Source organism: Narcine bancroftii, chromosome 2 (genome assembly GCF_036971445.1).
Source record: "Narcine bancroftii isolate sNarBan1 chromosome 2, sNarBan1.hap1, whole genome shotgun sequence".
NCBI lineage: Eukaryota > Metazoa > Chordata > Chondrichthyes > Torpediniformes > Narcinidae > Narcine > Narcine bancroftii.
This window is the reverse complement of record NC_091470.1, coordinates 244,237,621-244,263,852: the sequence shown is the minus strand read 5'-3', so window position 1 is coordinate 244,263,852 and position 26,232 is coordinate 244,237,621. Positions and strand designations below refer to the sequence as shown.

General features: G+C 41.3%; 1 protein-coding gene across 23 annotated transcripts in view; it reads right to left on the bottom strand.

The window, feature by feature from the left end:
- sugct (succinyl-CoA:glutarate-CoA transferase) overlaps window positions 1-26,232 on the bottom strand; it is a 544,214-nt gene that overhangs the window by 516,260 nt on the left and 1,722 nt on the right. For 14 of the 23 annotated variants that reach the window (XR_011352093.1, XR_011352094.1, XM_069920679.1 and 11 more), the window contains exon 1: window positions 11,116-11,276. Coding sequence is in view for 14 of the 23 variants with exons in the window: in XM_069920679.1 (XP_069776780.1) it covers window positions 11,116-11,176 (61 nt within the window). In the remaining 9 variants the exon portion in view is untranslated. The other 9 variants (XM_069920672.1, XM_069920684.1, XM_069920685.1 and 6 more) reach the window with 9 other exon arrangements.

The window sequence follows — 26,232 nt, the reverse complement described above, 5'->3', positions numbered from 1 at the left end:
GATTCTCAAAAGAACGACTGTTCAGCAGAGCACCACACTCAATCCACAGGGCCAAATGGCCAAATTCCACTTCTGGGTCTCATGGGTGACCTGAGCTTCCTGTTGCATGTCTCTTTAATTCTCAATTCTATTCCTATAGCATCCTCCTCTGCTGCCAATGGTGAACTTGAACACCATATCTTCTTGAAATTTTTCAACTTCAGGTAAATTGCACACTCATCACTTTGCATACCATGCTTTCTCACCCTATATCTTTAGAATGCCCAGCCCTTTCTTTTTAAAATATTTGTATTTATTTTAATAAAGAGTTTACAGTAATACAATACCATGAGATAATTAATAAAACAATCAGTATATCAAAAACTAATATAAATTGTAAAGCATATCCATGATTCATAGTCCAGGTAGAATTGTTTTAAATACTAAAATATGAGGAAAATAAAGGAAAATAATAAAAAAAGGAGAAACAAAACAAAAAGAAAAGCTCAGTACCCCTCCATAACAGCATTGCCAGATGCTATATATGATTAACATTAAAAGAAAAAAGTGAAAAAGAACAGGGAAAAGACACGTCAGGCAATTCAATTACATTGAAATGAAATTATAAAATAAGAAATTGAGTCATAAATGACCCCCACAATGTCTGAAATCTTATATCTGAATTATTAACTGAAGAACAAATCTTTTCCATATTCAAACAAGACATGATGTCATGCAACCACTGATCACGAGTAGGTGGGACAGCATCCTTCCATTTAAGTAAAATTCCACACCTCGCCAAAAGAAAGGTAAAAGAGATAACAGGACTCTGAACCAGGGATAAAGAAGAATTATTCCCTCCCATTGTACCAAAGCGGGCCACCAAAGGATTCAGTACAAATCTATATTAAAAATTGTAGACAAAGTACAGAAAACCTTTCTCCAGCCTTTTTCTAAACTAGAACAAGTCTAGAATATATGAATTAATGACACTTTTCCACTCTTCTTGTCACAACAGGGGTTCATATCAGAGTAAAAGCGAGACAATTTAACCTAACACCTTAGACACATGTGCTCTATGTGCCACCAAAAATTGTAATATACAATGATGGACACATAACGAAGAGCTATTAACCAATGTAAGAGATGTATCCCAATCCAAATCCAATATAGTCAAATTTAAATCCTGTTCCCAAGCATTTTTAAATTTTAACTAGAGAAGTCTGTTTTAAACATAATAATTTCTCATAAATAATAGATATTAAACCTTTACAAGAAGGCATTAAACTAAAAAACTAATTGACAAAATTTGATTCAGACTTTCTTGGAAAATCAGAAAACTGTGAATCAAGAAAATGTCAGATTTGCAAATATCTAAAAAATTGAGGTTTAGGCAGATTAAATTTAGCAGAAAGTTGCTCAAATGATGCAAGCATCCATCAATGAACAGATTCTTACAACTTTGAATACCCTCTCTATAACGTTTTTGAAAAATAGTATAATGCATCATGCACAGGGTGATCCAGGTCTAGGTGCGCTGGCTTGAGGCAGTCAATATTGAAGGTCTCCCCATGGCCGCTCACGTCGAGGATGACTGATGTACCACCTTATATGGGCCCTCACATAGACAGTGCATGGCCCTGCAGACGAAGACATAGTCACAGACTTGGTAGTCCTTGGGGACAGTGGAAGGTGACGGGCCATGGCATGGTGTTGAGACAGGAGCTAGTGTTCCTACCTTCTCTCGGAGTCTTGTGAGCACTACCGCAGGTGTCTCCTCTGTGCCATGGGCCGCTAGCACAAACTCACCTGGAACCGTCAGTGGGGCACTGTGTACCAACTCTACTGAAGACGTGGCTAGGTCTTCTTTGAGAGCCATGCAGATGCCAAGAAGCATCCATGGGTGCTTGTCCACCCAATTCAGGCCCCAGAGGTGCACCATCAGGGCTGACTTCAGGTGCTGGTGGAAATGTTCTATAAGGCCGTTGGAAACACTCTACAAAGCTGTCAAACTGCGGATGGTAGGCCGTGGTGTGGTGCGGCTGGGTCCCAAGTAGCTGTGCCAGCGTTGACCAGAGGCTGGATGTGAATTGCAATCACCCGTCTGAGGTGATGTCAGTAGGCAGGCTGAAACATACAACCCAGTTTGCAATGAGGGCTCTGATGTAGGACTCCACAGACATGTCGGTGAGCAGTACAGCTCCTGGCAACCTGGTGAACTTATCGACCATGGTGAACTCGTAACTTGCCCCCAAGGAGACCTGCAGCAGGCCAACAATATCCACATGGACATGCTCAAACCTGTGCATCAGCTGGAAGGACTGAATGGGGGGCCTTCACGCACCTTTGGACTTTGGAGTTCTGGCAGTGTATGCATGTGCTGGCCCAGTGCCCGACCTGCTTTCATAGGCCATGCCAAGCAAATCTATCTGTTGCCAGTTGGATGGTTGCCCAAATGGACGGGTGGGCCAAACCATGTAGTACGTTGAAAATGCAATGCCTTCAAGGGGCTAGAACAATGGGCCGGATTTGGCCAGTGGATGCATCACAGAGAAGCTTGCTGCCTGTTGGGCTGATAGAGATGTCCTCAAGTTGCAGGCCCAAGACTGCAGTGTGGTAGGCCGGCATTTCTTTGTCCAGCTGCTGTGACTTGGCGATCGCCACATAATCCAACCCTGGGCACAAAGAATGAACCAAGTGGATGCAAGATAATGTGTTGGCCACGACATTGTTTTTCCTGGAGATGTGGTGGTATACTCCAAAGATGTATGACAGGTGGTGTTGCTTCCATGCCAACCATGGATCCAACACTTTGGATAAAGGATTTTTGGTCTGTGAAGACCGTGAACTCCCACCCCTCCAAGAAATACTGAAAGATCTGGATAGCGAGATAGAGGGCAAGTAGCTCCCTGTCAAAGGAGCTGTATTTCAGTTCCAGGGGTCGCAGGTGCTGGCTGAAGAATGCAAGTGGTTTCCACTGACCCTCAGTTTGTTGTTCCAGCATGCCGCTGACTGCTGAGTTGGAAGCATCAATCGTGAGGGCTGTGGGCACATCCACCCACAGATGTACCAGGAGGGTGGCGTTTGCAAGAATATCTTTGGCCTGCTCAAAAGGCACTGCTGACTCTGTGTCCCAGGTAACTTCCTTGGCCTTGCCGGACATCAGACTAAAGAGGGGTCACATGATTTAGGCCGCTGATGGTAGGAACCAGTGGTAAAAATTGATCATGTCCACGAACTCCTGTAGGCCCTTGACTCTACTGGGCCTGGCAAACTGGCATGTGGCCTCGATTTTTGCTAGCAAATGAACTGCTCCATGCCGGTCAATACAGTGCCCAAGGAAATCAATTGCTGACAGCCTGAACTGGCACTTCGCAGGGTTGATGGCCAGGCCATATTCATTCAGGCAGCAGCAGAGTTGGCACAGAGGTGTCAAATGCTCTTGGAGGGAGTGGCTGGTGATCAGGATATTATCTAAGTAGATTAAGACAAAATCCAAGCCGTGCTCCACTGAGTTAATGAACCACTGGAACATCTATACCACGTTCTTGAGTCCGAAAGGCATTTGCAGGAACTCGAAAAGGCTGAATGGGATGATGAAGGTCATCTTGGGGTCATCGCTGGAGTGGATGAAAATGTGGTGTTAAACATGGACCAGGGCGACCTTGGGAAGATGTGTGCCCCCTGCAAATTGGCTGTAGTCCTGAATGTGGAGTATTGGGTAGCAGTCACTGGTGGCATGGGGAAGACCAGGACTTAGAGCATGATGCAGCAACTTGGTCAATAGAGGACCTGTCATGCAATTTGGAGTGCCACAAGATATCTGCGCAGGCCGCTACTTTGTGTGGGTCACTGAAATCATCGTCAGCAATGAGGAGGCAGATAGCTTCTGGCATCTGCTTGAGAAATTTTTTTTTGAACAGTACACATGGCTTATGGCCGTCTGCTAGTGCCAGTGTCTCATCCATTAAGGCCAATGGTGTGCGGTCGCCTAGGCGATCTACGTGGAGCAACAATGCTGCTCACTCACGGCATGTCCATGTAGTTGCACTAGGCACACAGCGAGCGAAAGAACCACGCAGTTGGAAGCAACTGACTTTAATAGAACTCTCATGTGCACTTAAATCCCTCAGAACCCGATGATGCTTGTGACTCCCGGGACCTTTATGACATCAGCCGCCAGACTATGGGCTTGCCCTGCATCCGGAGCTCTTACAGTCAGATCTGCCACAGATTTGCCCAAGACTCTGTGAGATGGTTCACCTGTTACGTGGTCGAGCTGCCACAATCTAAAGTTAGGCAAAGCCATACCACTATCTCTCTTAGATCTCCACTGAAGAACTTTATTAAGCCGAGGGTGCTTATCCTTCCATATGTAAGACAATATCGCTGAATCAATTAAGTCAAAAAATGATTTAGGAACAAAAATTGGAACATATTGAAAAGGATTTAAAAATTTAAGTAAGATATTCATTTTAATAGAATTTTTCGGCCAACTAAGGTTGTAGACAAAGGTGATCACTGAATCAGGGAATGCTTCACTTGTTTGAATGTAGTAAGCTCCTTAAAAAAATGTTTATGATCCTTTGTAATTGTAATATCAAGATAGGTAAATAGATTTTTAATGATCTTAAAAGGAAAACCATTATACATTGATGCAGAAGAATGCAACAGAAGAAGTTCACTTTAATTCAAATTCAATTTAAATCCAGAAAATTAATTGAATTGTAAAATTAATAACATCATGTAGGGGAGGGAGGTGACTGGATCAAAATGAAAAGTAGATCATCTGCATAAAGGGAAACTTTATGTTCAATCACTTTCCTCCATATCCCCAAAATGTTCTTGCGCTCACTAAATGTAATTGCCAATGGTTCAATCACCAGATCAAATAATGAAGGACTTAATGGACATCCTTGACGAATGCCACGTTGCAGATTGAAAGGTTGGGATTGTTGCAAATTAGTAAGAATTGTGGTAGATGGACAGGAATACAATTTAAACGATGTTATAAAATCAGAACCAAAATTAAAATTTTCAAGAGTTGTAAACAGATATGTCCATTCTATTCGATCAAAAGCTTTTTCTGCATCCAATGAAAGAATACACTCAAGGTTTCCCAGAGGGCAAAAGCATAATATTCATTAAGTGGCGTATATTGAAATAGGAATATCATTTTTTTAATAAGCCCTGTCTGCTCTTCAGAAATAACTGATGTTAGAATTTTTCCCTCCAATTGGCTAAATTCTTAGCCAAAATTTTAGCATCAACAGTCAGTAAAGAAATTGGACTGTAGGAGGAACATTCTGTTGTGTCTTTACCTTTCTTCGCAATTAAATATATACAAGCATCATTAAATTAATCTGGAAGTTTGCCCTGTTTTAACGGATCTATAAACACCACACTCAAGTAAGGTGTGAGCAATTAAGAAAATAATTTAAAAAATGCCACTCCACATGAAACCCATCAGATCCAGGGCCTTTCAAAATTGTAATTAATGGTCAGTCCTTATGCTAATGCCTTATCTCCATATGTCGACACTTCACACCTCCTGCAGCTTTGGTTTGCACCTCTGCACTCTTCCTTCCAGTTCTGAGCAAGAGACCCTGACCAGAAACAATAACTAATTTCTCTTTCAACAGTTGCTGCTAAACAGGCTGAGCACTTCAAACATTTCTTTTTATTTTTGCCTCAAGGGCAAAGAAAGTGGGGACAGAAGATTGAAGGGTTTGATTCAGCAGTCTCTTTCGATATAAAAATTGTTCTTATTCTTTAGAATGTGCTCAGTTATTTGATTGAAATATGTATTCACAACAGCATTGGAGACAAATGAAGCAGATTATTTTTGCACTTCTTTCTTTGGCTTGGCTTCGCAGACGAAGATTTATGGAGGGGTAATGTCCACGTCAGCTGCAGGCTCGTTTGTGGCTGACAAGTCCGATGCGGGACAGGCAGACACGGTTGCAGCGGTTGCAAGGGAAAATTGGTGGGTTGGGGTTGGGTGTTGGGTTTTTTCTCCTTTGTCTTTTGTCTGCGGTCTTCTTCAAAGGAGGTTGCTGCCTGCCGAACTGTGAGGCACCAAGATGCACGGTTTGAGGCGATATCAGGACACTGGCGGTGGTCAATGTGGCAGGCACCAAGAGATTTCTTTAGGCAGTCCTTGTACCTCTTCTTTGGTGCACCTCTGTCACGGTGGCCAGTGGAGAGCTCGCCATATAACACGATCTTGGGAAGGTGATGGTCCTCCATTCTGGAGAGTGACCTACCCAGCGCAGTTGGATCTTCAGTAGCGTGGATTTGATGCTGTCGGCCTCTGCCATCTCAAGTATTTCGATGTTAGTGATGAAGTCGCTCCAATGAATGTTGAGGATGGAGCGGAGACAATGCTGGTGGAAGCGTTCTAGGAGCCGTAGGTGATGCCGGTAGAGGACCCATGATTCGGAGCCAAACAGGAGTGTGGGTATGACAACGGCTCTGTATACGCTAATCTTTGTGAGGTTTTTCAGTTGGTTGTTTTTCCAGACTCTTTTGTGTAGTCTTCCAAAGGCTCTATTTGCCTTGGCGAGTCTGTTATCTATCTCGTTGTCGATCCTTGCATCCGATGAAATGGTGCAGCCGAGATTCACATAAAAGCAGTTTATCACATATTTAATGAGAATTGTAGAAGAACCGTGGCAAGGACATTGAAAACCTCTGCATTTCTTCAAATGGTGCAGTGAACTCTTTTGTACCACGAAGAAGGAAATGGCGCCTCAATTTAACATTTCATTTAAAAATCAGCATTTCATTTTACTACTTTCCTCAGAAATGCAGATTAGGTAACTACATTTTCATTCATATAACATGCACACGCATAGACCACACAAAAATTCATAAACTGTGTAAAAATATGTTCGTATAATGGACACACGCATATATATCGCATAGATGTAGGTTATTCTTAAATTTTGACTGACAAAAGCAATTTGCATTTAAGTGGGATAAGAGACAACAAAACACCTACCAGTATCTGCCACATTTAATCTCCCACAATTAACACCCAATCAACTTCCTCCAGAGGTGTCAATTGTCTATTATATCATGATATCCTGCTGCAACACATTAATAAGCTTTGGAGAGGAATCAATTAAATTGATCAAAGACAGGCTTCAGAGTTAAGCAGGATTTTAATTCTAATGTTGTTGTCTCCAAATCAGATGCACTCTATATGTTAATCTCCTCCCTCAGGGATGGGTCTGGGCAATAAACATTGATATGGTTAAGTGCCCAAGCCAGAATATCCTTTTTATAGGAATACCATGGCATTCAGTAGAAGGAGATATTCCCAAGATCAAAATTTCCCATGCCCACTTTAAATTGTGCCCATCATTTCAATGACACTATTACATTCTCATGCTTGCTATCATATTCCCACGCTCACTATAAATTGCGTCTTTCCCATAGCTGCTATAAATTGCGACCATTCTTTCAATGCCACTATTATAATTCTCATACTCGCTATAATATTCCCCCGCCCGCTTTAAATTGCAGCCACGTCTTTACTGCAGCCGCTATTAATTGTGCTCGTTCTTTCAATGCTATTATATTCCTACACCCGCTATAAATTGCTGGTTCAACTTTCCAACACCCACTATTAAATATTTGTTCTCATATAGCACACACACATATAATGTGCAGGGGATACCTGGTTTGTAAAATATGCATACAACACACGCATTATATGCGTAAAAATATGGTACTTAAGTGTAATAGAGCTTGAAGACATAAGTCTCTGATTCAAATAAATTGCATACTTTGCTGCTTTGCAATCTGTCAGTCTTCCAAATCTAATGGACAACTCTGAAATATAATTTTTATTCCTCTTCAAGTAATATGAAGCAATCGCATACATCTCATCTCTTGCAGTGCAAGCTTAGATTGTCAGCTTGTCTTAAAGTAGGTTCGAATCCACTCTGTAAAACCAATACAAGTCAAAATGATGCTGAGTCATATTGAGGAAAGAAGATACATGTGGAAATGGTGACAACTAACAAATCTCACAATGTAATTGGCGTTCTTTTGTTCTCAATACTGAACTGGATTTAACTCTCAATAGTTTATAATTCATGAATATGTTTATGTAAAATCTGACTTTGATTTTCTATAATCAGCAAGGTGTCTGACTGATACAAAAGTCTCCGACCTTCAGGAAGTGGTTTCTCAGGATGCCAGAATTTAAGCACAGAGCCAGAGAAAGACTGGGAGGATAATTTAAAGTCCGGTGAATGGCTGCAAACTTTATATTTTCCTTTCTTTCATTGTCTCTTTTCTTTCTCACCTTTCCTCAGTCGTTATATGCTAGCCTTCATAAATCATAGTATAGAGTATAGGAGCTGGGAAGTGATACTGTGGCTGTTTATGGCTTTGGTGAGGCCAGGTTTGGAGTATTGTCTTCAGTTCTGGTCTCCAAATTATAGAAAGGACATAGATAAGGTGGAGAGGGTGCAGAGAAGATTTATAAGGATGTTGCCTGGCCTACAGCATCTGGATTACAGGGAGAGATTAAGGAGACTGGGACTTTATTCATTGGAATATAGATGGTTTGAGAAGGGATTTGATAGAGGTATTTAAAATTATGAAGGATTATGATAGACTAGACGTAAATAGGCTCTTTCCCCTGAGGGCAGGGGAGGTTGGAAAAAGATGGAATAAGTTAAGGGTAAGGGGGAAAAACTTTAGGAGAAATGTTCTTCACTCAGAGAGTGGTGGCAGAATGGAATGATCTTCCAAAGGAGATAGTTGCAGCAGGGTCCCTTCTGTCGTTTAAGAGAAGGTTGAATGTTTACATGGATGTGAGGGGGTTGGAGAGTTATGAGGGGGGGAGCTAGTGGAGTTGTTACAGTGAACCGGTGCGGACGCCTAGGGCCGACATGGCCTGTTTCTGCATTGTAAACGGTTATATGGTTCTGCTTCTGTTAATATGGGTGTTAGTGAGGGTAAAAATGGAAAATGTTCAACTAGATTATCTAATTAAAAAAAACAGCCTGCAGATATTGAAAATCTGAAATAAAAACAGAACATGTTGGGAATGCTCAGCAGGTCAAGTAATATCTGTGGAAAAGGAAAAGGAGTTAATGTTTCAGGTCGCTTCAGAACTCTTTTCTGACTCTGGCAAAGCATCTGACCTGAAACATTAACTCTCTGACCTGATGAGTTTTTCCAACATTTTGCTACATTGACCTAAAAAAGTTGCTTAAATTGAATAAGCAGTCCTTTATGGAGTCCTGACCCACTGAGTTCCTTCAGCAGTACATGTATGATCAAAATTCCAGCTTCTTTAGTCTTAGTGTTTCTCTAGAACTCATCTAATGTTGGACATAATCATTAAACTAAATGGAACACTGGTGGGAGGGATTAAATTTAAAACCAGGAGGGGTTCTGCTGTAACTGTAATGATACTGATGAAGCCAAACCTGGACTACTGTGTGCAGTTCTGGTCTCCTTACTTGAGAAAGGGTATATTGGCTTTGGAGGCAGTGCAGAGAAATTAGGTCTATCCAAGAGCATTTGCCTTGGACTATACTCACTGGAATTCAGAAAAATGAGAGGGAATCTTAAAGAAACACATAATTATGAAAGATAAGAAGATGCTGAGATAAGAAGGAACTGCTTATCTGAGAGAGTAGTGAATCTGTGAAATTCTCTGCCCAAGGAAACAGTAGAGGCTGCCCTAATATATTTAAAATCAGAGATGAGGAAATAGGGTAATTAAGAATTACAGTGTGGGGAAAAGGAAGGTTTGTGAGCTGAGTCCACTGCCAGATCAGTCATAATCTTATTAAATGATGGAGCCGGTTCAATAGGGGGGGGGGGGGGGGGCAAATGACCTACTTCTGGTCTGATTTCTTATATTTTTATGTTCCAATAGCAAGTCAAGTGGTTTAATTTTGTCCACCACATTTATTTGCAGTTGGTTCTGGTCTGACCTGTTTGCAGTCTACTGTGTTTCTTAAATCTGCAAAGGCTCAGGAAAAAAAGTGCTCCATCTAACCAGAAACAAAAATTAAGAAAATAACTCTAAACACTTTCTGAAGTACCCTGAAAAAACTTCCATCTACCCAGAATTCTTTGTTAACACTATTCCTCAATTTCTCTGGACTCCACATCACCTTTCAATTTATTAATCTACAACATTAATTTTTAAGTGTTATTTATTACAATTCCTTTGTCCAAATACATTATTACATCAGGCAGATATCCTCAGCATTTTATGAATCCATTTCAAAAATACTGGTCTGAGTAGGCAGATAACCACAATGGTTCTAAACTACTTTCACTGTTCTGAATCCAGATTTCTGTGTTTTTGAAGTTTGAGAAAGAAAAAATTGAGAAATTTGGTAGCCAATCAACTGTCAATCTTGAATGCTTTTTTTTACCATGAAGAATTCCACAGCCTACACAAAATACAATAATGATCAGTTAATCATTTCCGCTGAAGAAAAGACTGCACTCCAGACAAGATGTTCTGCTATTGCAATCAGTTTTAATCCTCCTGAATAAAGGTACATTCCGACACTGAATTGAGAGAAGGAATGCTTTACATAAAAAAAAAACTTTTATATTGCAATTGAAACTGAAACTAAAGCTCCTATCAGAAAAAAAATTTAAAATATTTAGCTCACATTGGAACATCATACATTACACAAGAATGCGTGGGGATCGACCAACGGAGACCACTTCCAACTATGTGGGGTGGGGGGTAAGTACTGCCACCTCTCAAGCAAGGGGTGAGACACTACCCACCTTGCCCAGGGATGAATGACCACTCTCACATGGGGCAGTTAGGGGGGGGGGGGGGAGTCGTGGACACCCCCTCGCGCGGGGCAGTTGGGGGGAAGTCGTGGACGCCCCATCGCGCGGGGCAGTTGGGGGGGGAATCGTGGACGCCCCCTCGCGCGGGGCAGTTGGGGGGGGAATCGTGGACGCCCCCTCGCGCGGGGCAGTTGGGGGGGGAATCGTGGACGCCCCCTCGCGCGGGGCAGTTGGGGGGGGGAGTCGTGGACGCCCCCTCGCGCGGGGCAGTTGGGGGGGGGGAGTCGTGGACGCCCCCTCGCGCGGGGTAGAGTCGGCGCGCAAGCTGCCGGTGACCGGCTCTACCTGCGCTCAGCTGCCGACAGGCCCAGCGCCAGCCCGCTACCGCCGGCCGCTTTCGCATCATCTTCGGCCCGGAAATGACTCATATTCTGGCCATCGCCAGGTGCCTGCCTCCCTCCCGGAAAGGTGCACCGCCGAAAGTACCCCGGGCCGGTGCGGTTCCCCCCCCCCCCCCCCCCCAGCCCGGTGGGAGTTGACCGGGTGGCCGGAGGAAGTGGAGGTGGAAGGAGGAGGAGGGAGGAGCCGGCTCGGCCTTCCTGGAAGGCGATGTTTGGGAATGTAAGGCAAAGAAGTTGCGGCCTTAGTTGATGAATGGGCGTTAGGGTTGAGGAACGGAATGATGGTCAGGGAGAGGGAGGAAAATCGGCTGAGTATCCAGTCAGCTCTCTGTGCCAGGGCCACCCAGCACTTGCACACCATCGTTCTGCTCTCGCCTTGTCTTCACGACAGCCTATCCTTACCCACTGTTATCCCGACCAGGTCTTTGCAGTTTAAACCATTTCCTTGTCAAGTGTCCTGTTTGCAGGATTCTCGGTGCTTTGGAAACAACGAGGGGAGATCGCCATCCCTCCGCGAATCTGGATAGGCGGTTAAGTTTGGGATTGATCACGTTGGTGGAGAATGTCACACAGTAAGATTGTTAATTCAGCCACTCGGGACTTTGCAGTACTTGACGAACAGATTTTTCAGACTCTGATGTTATTTATATTTATACTCCAACATCAATGATTTTGTGTGTGTGTGTGTGTTACATAGTGAAGAACAATCGAACACAATTTTATTGTCAGATGCACATCTACAATGCACAGAAATTCTTTCTTAATGCGGCCCCATTATAAATTAAATTACAGCAATCAACCATGAAACAGAAAAATATAATAAATAAATAGATGTTCGTTTGCAGTTAGCATGGAAAAAATGATGTTACGATCATGCAAACAGTTCTTTAAGTGGACCCAGACTAGTTTAGGGTTAGGGGAGTTCATGTGGGTTTAAGATCCTGACAGCCGTTGAGAAAAATAGTTCTTGAACCAGAGAGGCTGGACTTGAGGCTTCAGGAGCAGTGAGAAGTAGGGGTGACCAGGGTGATGGTTGTTGGTTTTTCATGCAGTTGGCTGATTTCTTTCAGCAGCACCTCACACAGATGTCTTCAGTGAACAGTGATGCACAACTATATTTACTATTTTTCCCAGCCTTCTTTCTTCCTACGTACGTGAGTTTCCAAACCAGGCTGTGAAGTAGCTGGTCATTATAGTTTCCACAGTATACCAAAATAAGTTTCAGGGAGTATTCTCTTCATGCTTCTGGGAAAATAGAGACTTTGATGTGCCTTCTTCACAGTTGCTTTGATGTCCTTGCTCCTGGAGAGGTCCTCCAAAATGTGGATTTTCAGGATCTTGAACCCTCTCCACTACTACTTGGTCAATGAAGACAAGGTGCAAACCCTGTCTGTTATGTGTAAAATAATACACATCACAAAATGAATAATCCAGTGAACTTTGCAAGTTTAAATGGAGTGCAGGAAACAAAGCCCAAATCAGTGGAAAGGGAATATGGGAACTTGAGCCCCAACAAGTCAGAAAAATGTACAACAAACATCACCTAGTAAGCCAAAAATCAAACCATCTGGGTCTCCAGCCATTAGGAAATTCCAATGGATCAGCACCTGGCTCACCAGATGTTTGCAGAGGTTTACCAAGGGCCCAGTTTCTGCATACTCTACAGCTTTGGGTCAAACACTTCCTGACTCTCATTTGGGCTTGTGTGGCAATGCTTTCCATCATTGTGGACCTGGTTACTATGATCCCTGACCAATCGTCAGGGCCGCAGTCCACATTTCCTTCACTGACCTGGTTCCGTTAATCAAATTGCCTTGAAATTTATTGGGCTCACTGAAATTCTGCTGTTTAAGATCTTTGATGAAAGTGATTTAAAAAGTTGAAGTATTAACAATTAACATCCAATAATCTAGAAAATGTGCTGGTTTTTATTGTGTTAACTGCAGTACTAGGGTTCTGGTGCCATCTAGTGGTTTGTATGCATATTCCGTTGCTTGTAACCATCTTCTAAGCAAAAAATTAATTGTTTTAATAATTTAAGCCACCCATCTCAAAATATTAATCCAACAATTTTGAAAACAGTCATTATTTGATTAAGGAAATGCAGTTGTCAGTTTGCATGAAGCAAGGTCAACAATAGTGAGTTGCCAACCGATATGAATTTGCTCATAAATCTTACCCTTCCCGACCTCACATGCATAACCCTCTGTCTTGCATCCAGGTGCCTATCTAAGAATCTTTTAAATATCCTTATTGTACCAGCCTCCACCACCGCCTCCAGAATGCATTCCAGGCACCCACTCTCTACATTTTAAAAAAAGTTGTCTGTCACCTTCCCTAAACTTTCTTTCACTCACCTAAAACAAATGTCCTCTGGTATATGCTATTGTTGTCCTGGGAAAAAGATTTTGGCTGTCCACCCAATCAATACCCCTCATAATCTTATATACCTTTTTTTTTATCTTTTTCAATCGTCAACAATCCATAATAAGAAAAGAACACACTACATTCTCCAGTTATATGCAAACTTCACCGATGAGTCCAATCCCCCCTACCCCATTTCACAAATACTTCATGTGAAGATAACATTAAATAGACAATCACCTCAGAGTAAAAAAGCAACAATAAATTAGCCCTTGTCCCTTATTCTTTTAACATTTGTCAGTGTCCCTTTATCATTCTGGCCAGTTAGGGACACAAGAAAAGAACGCAAAACAAAACAGTTACACTTAAAAAGTTTTATGAAAAAAAAACATACACAAAGAAAAAAACAATAATCATAGGAGTTCATCGGACCTCACCGCTGCCCCCCCCCCCGGTCTTTAATTTTTTGTGGCTCAACTTGATTAAGATGGCAATGTGATGGACATCTGTTTAGGTCCTCGTCAATTTTTTTGAGAAAGGGAGTATAATTTAGTTTATATAAATTTTGCAAATTATTGTCCACCTTGACTCCCAGGTACTTGATCCCCTTTTTTTGGCCACTTCAATTGACTGTTTTCTTTAAACTGACGATAGTCCCCTTTTGTACGTAGCATAATTTCACTCTTGTCCCAATTAAAATTGTATCCAGAGACTCCCATAATCCTCCAGAGCGGAGTGGAGCTTGGTCAGTGAACTTGCTGGGTCTGTCAGATATATCAGTAGATCATCTGCAAATAAATTGACTTTGTGTTCTTCCTGGCCCACATTGAACCCCTTGATGTCTGGATCCTGTTATATGACTTCAGCTAATGGTTTTATAACCAAAATTAATAGAGCTGGAAACAATGGACACCCTTGTCTATTAGATCTCAATAGTGGGAAGGCTGGAGATATTTTCCCATTGATCACAACTTTAGTCTTGGGTGCAATTTCTCTTGTACTTAAACAGGAAATTCCACTCTAACCTATCAAACACCTTCTCAGCATTCAGGGCCACAGCTACACTTGGGTCATCCCTTAACTGTGCCAGATGTATGACACTCAGCAGTCTGCTTATGTTATCCGCAGCCTGTCTCTTTTGCACAAAGCCTTCTTGGTCTACATTTGTTAGCTTCAGCATTCAAGCATCTTATAGTCCATATTCAGCACTGAAATAGGTCTATAAGAGGATGGTTTCAATGGGTCCCTATCTTTTTTAGGAATCACCATAATAATTACCGTTGAAAAAGATTCTTGGAGTGTTTGGGTTTCAATCACCTAATCTTCCACCTCCATAAAGGTGGGCATCAGGAGGTCTTTGAATTCCCTATAAACCTCAGGGGGAAACCCATCCTCCCCCAGACTCGATGCTTTTCCTATTTCTTCTTCTGTGAAGGGAGCATTCAATCCCTCCTGATTTTCCTGACCTAAATTTGGCAACTCCAATTGTGACAGGAATTCATCTATTTTCTCAGACTTCCCCAATGATTCTGATGTGTACAATTTTTCATAAAATTGAAGACTTCATTTTTCTCCTTCAGCTGATATTCCTATTATTCCCTGTCTGGTCCGCATTAATCGTCTTGAGGCCTTTTCTGCCCTCAGCTGCCAGGAGAGGACTTTATGGGCTCACTCCCCCAGCTCATAATATTTCTGCCTCAATCTTAATATGGCCTTCTCCATCGCATATGTTTGGAGTGTATTATATTTAATTTTTTTTTGTTTGTTGAAGCCTAATATTTTTCTTCTGAGCCTGAGTTGTGGAAATTTTTTCTAAGTCAGCAATCTCTTGTTCCAAGTCCTCTACCTCCCCTAAAATATTCTCTTTTAATTCCTTTTGTATATCCAATTATTTGACCTCTCAAGTATGTCTTAAGAGTGTCCCAAAAAAAGAATTTGCAGTCGAATCACAGTTGGCCTCACAAAACATGTCTATCTGTGTTCTAATAAAGGTACAAAACTCCAGCTTCTGCAACAACAATGGATTAAGGCCCCATCTGCATGCCATCCCCTTTTTATCTGACATTGCCATTGTCAGTGTTTATATGCCTCTCTTAAGTCACCTCTCCTCCTTTGCCACTCTAAAGAGAACCTTGCTTCATAAGACATTTTCCAATCCAGGCAGCAATCATCAAGGATCCACTCTACCCAGCATATGTTCATTTTTTGCTGGCTGTCACCAGGAGAGTATGTAGGTGCCACAAGACTCGCACCACCAGGTTCAGGAGCAGCTGCTGCCCTTCCACCATCAGACTCCTCAACAAACTCACTCAGGGACTTATTTAAAGACTCATCCATTTTATTGACTTTTTAAAATCTCTGTATTGCAGTTTGTTTACATTCATTATCAGTTTACAGTTGTTTATTTGTTTACATGCAGTTTTTTTTGCATTACCAATAAGTGGTCATTCTGCCTCACTGCAGGAAAAAGGAATCTCAGCATTGTATGTTATGTCCTGTATGTACTCTGACAATAAATCTGAAATAAAATAAATCCTGGTAAATCTCTGCATCCTCTCTAAAATTTCTACATCATTCCCAAAATGAGGCAACTAAAACTGAACACAATACTCCAAGTGTGGTCTAACCAGAATTTTATCATATAATCATAAAAATAAGAAATTTATAAGCCATTCCATGCCTGTCAAAAAATTATTTAATTAATCCATACCCCTATTCTTGACTCAATGCCCAGTACCTTCGAGAACTTGCTTCTTTCCAGTTCATTTCTGCTCAATCATCTCTCAATCTAGTAATATGGGCCTTGCCTAACAGATAACCTTCACTTGTAGCAGAACTATTAAAATGAACAATGAAGATTTTGCTTCCTGAATAGTTTTGGTTGTATTTTATGGATTTTGGGCTGCTGATCATGAAAATTACCATAAAATGTTCCTATCTTGTACTTTTTTAAAAAAGATATAACCTTTTTTTGTGATTTCCTGTCATATTTTAAGTCCAATTTTAGCATCCAAACCCATGAAGTGCAACACATCATTGAAAATGTATTTTCTGCATTCTCACTTAGACTTCTTTCCTGCCAATCTTGGTGCAGTAATTGTCAAACATAGTGAAAGCTTTCACCAGGACATTGCAACCATGGTAAAGCAGTATTGGGGCAACTGGAATCCATCACTGCTGGGCAACTATTGTTGAACACTGATATGAGAGTCATCAAATACTGAGTACAAACAAATATGAGCAGCAAAACATTTCAGGTAATTTGAACTAATGCAATATGTCAGCATCATTATGTGATTAAACAAGGTAAATTCAATAAAATTTAATGTTTCTCCTACTTCCTGCATTCTACAGAAAATCTGAAATTATTTTTGTGTTCAGCTTGAAGCTGTCTATCATAATCCCCTATCATTTTTCAGGAAGCAAACCTTTTGAAAAAAATTGTTGTCCAGTGTTATTTCCTCAACTTTGATGTATGACCATTATAACAAACAGAAAATTCAACAATGTTGTTACCCAAAGAGTGGTGAGAATTTAGAAATGTTTATCAAACAATGTAGGGACTATCTTCCTATATAGTTGCCTGTAAAATCTGGAATTCCTTTATTTATACTCTCTCTTCATAAATGATCATTGACAGAGTTGACTTGAGTTTTTCAATGGTTTATTATATCTTATGAAGGTTATTTCTTTACAACTTTGATAAACAATTAACATGATGCTTAATACATTACTTAAAACACATGATTGATGCAGTCAATAGAGTTTTCAGTTCTAACTCTACATCTCAGAACAGAGAACAATTTGAAACTGACTTTCTTATCACAAAACTACACAGAAAAAGACCTTGGTTTCACAGGCTACATTCAAAGGAATGCAAAATAAACTGTGGACTGCTCCATTACTGGCAGTCCTGGCTATACAAGTGATTCTAACTCCTACAATATCTGCCCCTAATTATATCTACCAATAACAATTACCATTACCAAACAAATCAAATATAATAATACATCGGGTAAATATTCAAAAGAAAGTGAAAGTCAATCATTAATCACAAGATAAAGGAACAGAAACAGGCCACTCGGCCCATCGAGTCTGTTCTGTGGCTACACTAAGCTGAACTATGCTCACACGTAGTTTCAATTTCCAGCCTTTCCCCCATATCCCTTGATATCCTTACTAATGAGATATTTATCCATTTACTGTTTAAATACTCCCAGTGATCTGACCTTCACTGCTTTTTGCAGCAGTGAGTTCCACAGATCCATGATCCTCTGACTAAAGAAGTTCTTCTCTGTTTGAATTGAATAACTTCTCATTTTAAATCTATGACCCCTGTCTTCGTTTCACCCGTCAAGGGAAACATCCGCATTCACTCTGTCAATATTCAAAAATGTCTCGATGAGATCCCCCCCTCATTTTCCTATACTCCAATGAACACAACCCAAGATCTGCCAAGTGCTCCTCATAAGCTAGCCATTGCATTCCAGGAATCAGCCTAATAAATTTCCTCTGCACCCTCTCCAACAATATCACATCCTTTCTAAGATAGGGGGTCCAAAACTGTACACATTACTCCAAATGGGGTTTCACCAGTGCCCCATAGAGTCTCATTAACACCTCTCTACTCTTATACACTATTCCTCTTGAAATGAATGCTAGCATAGCATTCTCCTTCTTCACTACCAATCCCATCTGGGCATTAACTTTCAGATTTCCCTGCACGAGGACGCCCAGGCTTCTTTGCACCTCCGAGGATTGAATTTTTTCCCCATCCAAATAGTATTCTGCCTGTTTAGTTCCACTGCCAAAATGTAAAACCGAACACTTCTCAACATTGTATTTCATTGTATTTCATCTGCCATATTTTTGCCAGTCTCCCAATCTATTTATTATCCCTCTGCAATTTTACGGTTTCTTCAACGTTTCCTGGTGTCATCTGCAAATTTGATCACAAAACCTTTCATTCCAAAATCCAAATTGTTAATATAAATTGTAAACAGCAGCGGCCCCAAGACCGACCCCTGTGGAATACCATTTGTTACAGGCAGCCATCCTGAATGGGATCCCTTAATTTCAACCCTTTGCTATCGGTCCATCAGCTAATTCCATGTAATTCCATGGGCCCTCATCTTATTTAGCAGCCTAACATGCAGCACCTTATCGAAAGCCTTTTGAAAATCCAAATATATAACATTCACAGCTTCCCCTTTGTCTATCCTACCTGAGATTTCTTCAAAAACTCTAATAGGTTGGTCAGCAGGATCTACCCTTTTAAAAAACCATGCTGACGAGGACTTATCCTGTCATGCATCTCCAGGTATTTCATAACTTCATCCTCAAGGATTGACTCTAATATCTTCCCAACCACTGACATCAGACTTGTAGGTCTATAGCAGGGGTAGCTAAACAGCGGCCCGTGAGCCATATGCAGCTCTTTGACATATAGTGTGCGGCTCGCAACTGTAGCGTATATGCCGATATATTGGACAATTGGGTAAACTTCGAATTTTCATCTTAAATGTCCCATACAAAGAGTCTAAATTTCTTACCTTGACAATGAAGTTGCATCTCCCCTGAATCTTCTTGCCGGCTCCAACGTAATCTTGCGCATGCCCCAATAGTTATTTGCGAAGTCTCAGCGCTCCTCTATGGGATCCAATGCTGTCGGCTCTGTACAGGCTTTAAATGGTTTATTTTACAATATTCAAATAAAATTTAAACCTTTAAATAATAACTTTTATTAAAATATTGTAATTTGCTTTTAACAGCATTCACTGGTCAGCAGTAAGTGCCAGATTTTGTGTTGGGGGATGCCTTTTTGAAAGGGTATCACTCATAACCAACATTTTAGGTGAAAATTCCAGGGTCGTCCTGTACATCATCATCCTATACAACAGCATGTACAGTAAGGTGTCTGAGACAGGAATTGGACCAGCCACTGCTCACAATGGTAGTTTTAGTCTGCATGGTTGTGATCACGTGATTGCGGCTCTCAAACTTTCAAAGTTTATTGATTGTGGCTTTTATGTTAAGCAAGTTTGGTCATCCCTGGTCTATAGTTTCCTTTTTTCTGTTTCCCACCTTTCTTGTTCAGCAGAACTACATTTGCAATCTTCCAATCCCCTGGAACCACTCCAGAGACTATTGATTTCTCGAAGATTGTCACCAATGGATTCACAATCTCCAAAGCCACCTATTTCAATACCCGCTTGAAAAATTCATAATTTACAATAGTTTTGTATTGATAGTCAATTTTAATTTCCAAAGTATTCATTTTCTTGAGGTCACAAGATGAGTCTTCTTTCTCTTTTTCTTTTGCAATCAGTTATAGAAACAACATTGGTTCCTCAAACTTGTCAACAACCTCTCTGGCTTTTATTGTCTTTTCCTGTAATTTCAGATTCAAATTTACAACCTTCAATTGTTTCATTTCTTGATGATTTAGCTTGAGGTTTTCTATCAGATTCACTGTATTTATCAAGTGGATCTGCCAGAATGTAGTGTTTCTTTCCTTGTTTTCCATACTCCAGTTGTCTGGTGTCATTAAACAATGACTTGTTTTCTTTCAAGATGAATCTCCTCTTCCAGCTCTTTGCATCTTGACAATGCTGAATCCCTTTCTTCAATATCTGTATTCATTTCTTTAGCAGTTTTTCTTTCTTCCTCTTGGTTTGTCAAATTCTATTTACAATTAAATCTTCATTCTTGTCAACTGTTTCTCTTTAGGTTACTTTCAAAACTGAAGAATCATCAGATCCAGTTTTGTTTCCAAGTAGAAAGTTAAAATCCTTTTAGTCACTTTTCTGGACCATCCAAGAAAAGTTCTTTTTCAACATTTTGTACTCTGAGGACAGTTGCACCATATTGTCAGATTTGTTTTCAGATATTTGTTTCATTCCTGGTGTTGATTTAACTCCATCAGTAAGATTTTCTAAGAACTGTTTGTATTTTTCTTAAGGTTTTTTGAGTTTCATTGCAGATATGTATTGGCATTTATTGTTGACTGCTTTTGAGTAATATTATTCTTTCTAATGGTATTCTGATTGTTCATCCAAGCATAGTTCCAATAATGTAAGGTCCATCTTCCTTACTAGGGATTACTTTTATTGGTTCCAGAGGCTTTGGTACATTCAAACCAATTAGCATTTCTGATTCAGAATTATCTGCTCCCGGGATATAAACCTTTCTCAGATATTTCCAATGATCCACATCACTTTGACATGGGATGTTTCCTTTATGCACATGCATGGTCTTCTATGTATATACATCTGAAAGATCACAGCAACCTTTAATCCTGAAACTATGTTAGTTTCAACAAACTTTCTTTGTCCCATGATTTCCAATAGAATCTTTGATTAAACCTTTTCATAAGCCCCTTGGTAGAAAATGTTGCAGTGCTTCCTGGGTGGAGAGATTTTGCATGAGACACAAGATTTCTATCATTAACCTTAACTTGTACAGGTATTGTACAGAGTTTGCAGTTATCTGCACCAACCCCAGTAAGCCCACTTGTCAATACTGAAGATTCAGCACTGTTTTCATCCGTTTCTTTCATTGATGTTTGTTTCTTTTCTGTTTCTTTCTTTTCCTTGAAGATGTATAGCATTTTGGAATGCTTTAAATTACATATGTCACAGCTGAGTTGCTTCCTGCAGTCTTTGCTGATGTGTCCTTTACACAGACAGCCAAAACACACTCCATTTTCCTATAGGAAAGCAATTCTCTCACTTTGCGTCTTCTCGCCCATCTGTGTGCATTTTTCCAAATTGTGTTTATCGTTACATAACAGCATATTTTCTCAACAGGTGAACTTTCATTTTCCTTAATTTCTTTATCCACCACTATCACAGAGGAGGCAAATATACTTCAACTTTGGTTAAGGAAACGATTTGGACCTTTCAAATTATTTACTCGTGGTTTGGGTACTCTTAATTCCATACGCTGGATCTGTAACAACATCCACTTGTCTTTCAATGAAATCCACTAAATCCTTAAAAGTAGCTGCCACCTTATGTTTTCCTTGATATTCACAAACTTGTCTTCTCCATAATTCTTTTATCCGATTGGGTAATTTATGTTTACTATATTCTGAGATTTGTTAAGCTTCCCAAGATGGCCAATCTCTGTCATGACATTGCAACATCCTCTGAGAAGGAGAGCGTAAGATTTGTGTCCTCTGGTCTTATCAGTGACCATGAAAGAGCCTTATCTATATAAGCTCTAGAAATTTTATACTCATCACCAAAATGTTACTCTGATGACCACTTAGCCATTGTGAATCCGTGATCCGGAGTCAAATTCTGGCAACTCTTTACAAGTTCTTGAAGTCATCCACTCTAAACAATCCTCTGAGCTGTGACTTTTTATTTCAATGCTGCATTCAAAACTTTTCATTAACCCTTCAAATTGAAGTGGGTCACCATCAAAAATTGGAATTTTTATCTTGGGTAGAGAAGAGAGTCTCTGTAACTGAATTAACAGTGCAGCCATTTCATCCTGTCTTGCTATCACTGGGGTTTAATCTCTGGCTCCTTGGATCCATCTCAATTCAGGATCTGGTTCATCTCAGATCCATGGCAATGGTTCAGCCCTCCTCTGCAAGACCAAGTCCTAATTGTGTCTGTAGCACTGGCTTCGCATCAAGTCTTAATCTGCTTAGTCCTTGACCAAGCATTTCTTGTGGTTCTGTCTCTGGCTCAGCTCCATGCCTAGACCTGTTTATTTCAGGAACAAGCCCAAAAGGCAGCTGTAGCACTAGTTCAGTTTTGTACTGTCTATTTCAAGACCAGGCCCTGGCTATAGTTCTAACACTGGCTCTGCTAACTAATTGTTTCCTTTCTTGGAGTTCTTCACCAAAACGTAATGTTTTCGACAATTTTCTTCGAGCTCAAGATACCATTGAACTTTCAGTGCTCATGACCTAGTCTCATTAGTAGCAATTTATTTGACCAGTTCCAGTTGCTTCTTTTACTTTTTTAGCTCCATTTCCTCCATTTTTTAGCTGCACCTCTTGCAGCATCTCCTCTTGTCATTGCCACTCCAATGTCCATCTAACCTGCTCCTCTTTATCTTTAAATATTTAATTCTTCATATACATAGTAAAATATTAATGTTTTAGCATGTTAATTTTTTTCATACAAAAAAACAAAAAATCCCTTCCCCCCTACAAAATATAAATCCACACACCTTCAGAGCTCACATTTATACTATTCGTTAAAAAATCTATGTGGGGAAATCCAGGAGCTGCTGGCAAAGAAGCGAGCTGCCCTCCAGGCTCACCTTACAAAGCCGTCCTGTCCAGAGAAGAAACAAGCCTTCCGTCGCGCATGCAGCCATCTTCAGCGCAAACTCCGAGAGATCCAAAATGAGTGGTGGACTAGCCTCGCCAAGCGAACCCAGCTCAGCGCGGACATTGGCGACTCAGGGGTTTCTATGAGGCCCTAAAGGCTGTGTACGGCCCCTCACCCCAAGTCCAAAGCCCGCTGCGCAGCTCAGACGGCAAAGTCCTCCTCAGCGACAAGATCTCCATCCTCAACCGATGGTCAGAACACTTCCAATCTCTTTTCAGTGCCAACCGCTTAGTCCAAGATTCCGCCCTGCTCCAGCTCCCTCAACAGCCCCTAAGGCTAGAGCTGGATGAGGTCCTCACCCAGGATGAGACATATAAGGCAATTGAACAACTGAAAAGTGGCAAAGCAGCAGGTATGGATGGAATCCCCCCCAGAGGTCTGGAAGGCTGGCAGCAAAACTCTGCATATCAAACTGCATGAGTTTTTCAAGGTTTGTTGGGACCAAGGAAAACTGCCTCAGAACCTTCGTGATGCCATCATCATCACCCTTTACAAAAACAAAGGCGAGAAATCAGACTGCTCAAACTACAGGGGAATCACGCTGCTCTCCATTGCAGGCAAAATCTTCGCTAGGATTCTCCTAAATAGAATAATACCTAGTATCGCCGAGAATATTCTCCCAGAATCACAGTGAGGCTTTCGCGCAAACAGAGGCACTACTGACATGGTCTTTTCCCTCAGACAGCTCCAAGAAAAGTGCAGAGAACAAAACAAAGGAATCTACATCACGTTTGTTGACCTCACCAAAGCCTTCGACACCGTGAGCAGGAAAGGGCTTTGGCAAATACTAGAGCGCATCGGATGCCCCCCAAAGTTCCTCAACATGGTTATCCAACTGCACGAAAACCAACAAGGTCGGGTCAGATACAGCAATGAGCTCTCTGAACCCTTCTCCATTAACAATGGCGTGAAGCAAGGCTGTGTTCTCGCACCAACCCTCTTTTCAATCTTCTTCAGCATGATGCTGAACCAAGCCATGAAAGACCTCAACAATGAAGACGCTGTTTACATCCGGTACCGCACGGATGGCAGTCTCTTCAATCTGAGGTGCCTGCAAGCTCACACCAAGACACAAGAGAAACTTTTTCGTGAACTACTCTTTGCAGACGATACCGCTTTAGTTGCCCATTCAGAGCCAGCTCTTCAGCGTTTGACGTCCTGTTTTGCAGAAACTGCCAAAATGTATGGCCTGGAAGTCAGCCTGAAGAAAACGGAGGTCCTCCATCAGCCAGCTCCACACCATGTCTACCAGCCCCCCCACATCTCCATCGGGCACACAAAACTCAAAACGGTCAACCAGTTTACCTATCTCGGCTGCACCATTTCATCTGATGCAAGGATTGACAACGAGATAGACAACAGACTCGCCAAGGCAAATAGCGCCTTTGAAAGACTACACAAAAGAGTCTGGAAAAACAACCAACTGAAAAACCTCACAAAGATAAGCGTATACAGAGCCGTTGTCATACCCACACTCCTGTTCGGCTCCGAATCATGGGTCCTCTACCGGCATCACCTACGGCTCCTAGAACGCTTCCACCAGCGTTGTCTCCGCTCCATCCTCAACATTCATTGGAGCGACTTCATCGCTAACATCGAAGTACTCGAAATGGCAGAGGCCGACAGCATCAAGTCCACGCTGCTGAAGATCCAGCTGCGCTGGATGGGTCACGTCTCCAGAATGGAGGACCATCGCCTTCCCAAGATCGTGTTATATGGCAAGCTCTCCACTGGCCACCGTGACAGAGGTGCACCAAAGAAGAGCTACAAGGACTGCCTAAAGAAATCTCTTGGTGCCTGCCACATTGACCACCGCCAGTGGGCTGATATCGCCTCAAACCGTGCATCTTGGCGCCTCACAGTTTGGCGGGCAGCAACCTCCTTCAAAGAAGACCGCAGAGCCCGCCTCACTGACAAAAGACAAAGGAGGAAAAACCCAACACCCAACCCCAACCAACCAATTTTCCCCTGCAACCGCTGCAACCGTGTCTGCCTGTCCCGCATCGGACTTGTCAGCCACAATCGAGCCTGCAGCTGACGTGGACATTTACCCCCTCCATAAATCTTCGTCTGCGAAGCCAAGCCAAAGAAGATATTGTAACAGCATCTATTATGATCATTATTGTAATTTTTCCCCTATATGGTCCAAATATGGCTGCCATATTTTGACAAATATGTCATACTTGTTTATTTTAGATTGTATGTGATTTTCTCCATAGGTATACAACACCCAACCCCAACTAACCAATTTTCCCTTGCAACCGCTGCAACCGTGTCTGCCTGTCCCGCATCGGACATGTCAGCCACAAACGAGCCTGCAGCTGACGTGGACATTACCTCTCCTTAAATCTTCATCCGCGAAGCCAAGCCAAAGATACAACTATTCATCTCTGCAGTCCATCATGCTATGAGTAAGGGAGAATCAAACTTCCAAGTAATTGCAATACACTTCTTAGCCACTGCTAAAGCTACTTTGATGAAAGAAATTTTGAATTTAGTTAACATTTCTTAATTCAATAATATTACCCAAAAAAATAAAGCTCCGGGTTGTCTGCAAAGGCCACTCTTGTTATCCTTGTTGACATTTCTGCAGTATCCTGCCAAAAAGCCTTACTTTCACAGATGACCATGTAAAAACATTCCTGTTTCAATCGCACATCTAAAACACATCTCTGATATTTCAGATTTTGACTTATGTAGTTTCTGTGGTGTAAGATATAATTGTTGTAGGAAGTTATACTGAACCAATCCATAGCCTGCATTTATAATTGATGTAATACTAATCAAACACCAATATCTTTCTGATATTACAACACCCAAGTCTGACTCCAATCTCCCTCTCTCAACCTGTAAACCTGGTTTTGCACTTTCACTCTGAAGAGCATAGTATTTTTTTGTTATAAATTTGGGTGTATTCCCCAGTCAGATAATTTGCTCCATTTCACTAATTTCAGGTGGGACCACCGTTGGCCCCCATCTTTTTCTCAAGAATGATCTTAGCTAAAGAAATCAAGAAAGTTCCATTCACTACTCCATATTTGTGATTTAGTTGATCAAAATACATAAGAGTCCCCTCTGCATACCAGTCTTCAATGTATCCTATTTCTTTGTCATCCCAGGAATTTAATATTCTGTTACTTATATTCATTGGCAACACATTCTTACATAATGAAGCTCTTAATGATATCCCTGCTTTTTTCCCCAATACACTCACTGATTTCTTGCCATACTCTCATCATATGTTGTAGTGAGTGGTGCAGTGAATAAAGCACAAATATTTGTGAGCTGAAACAATAGAACTGTTTAACGGAATATTTGCAGGAGTTTAAATAATTACAGTTGGT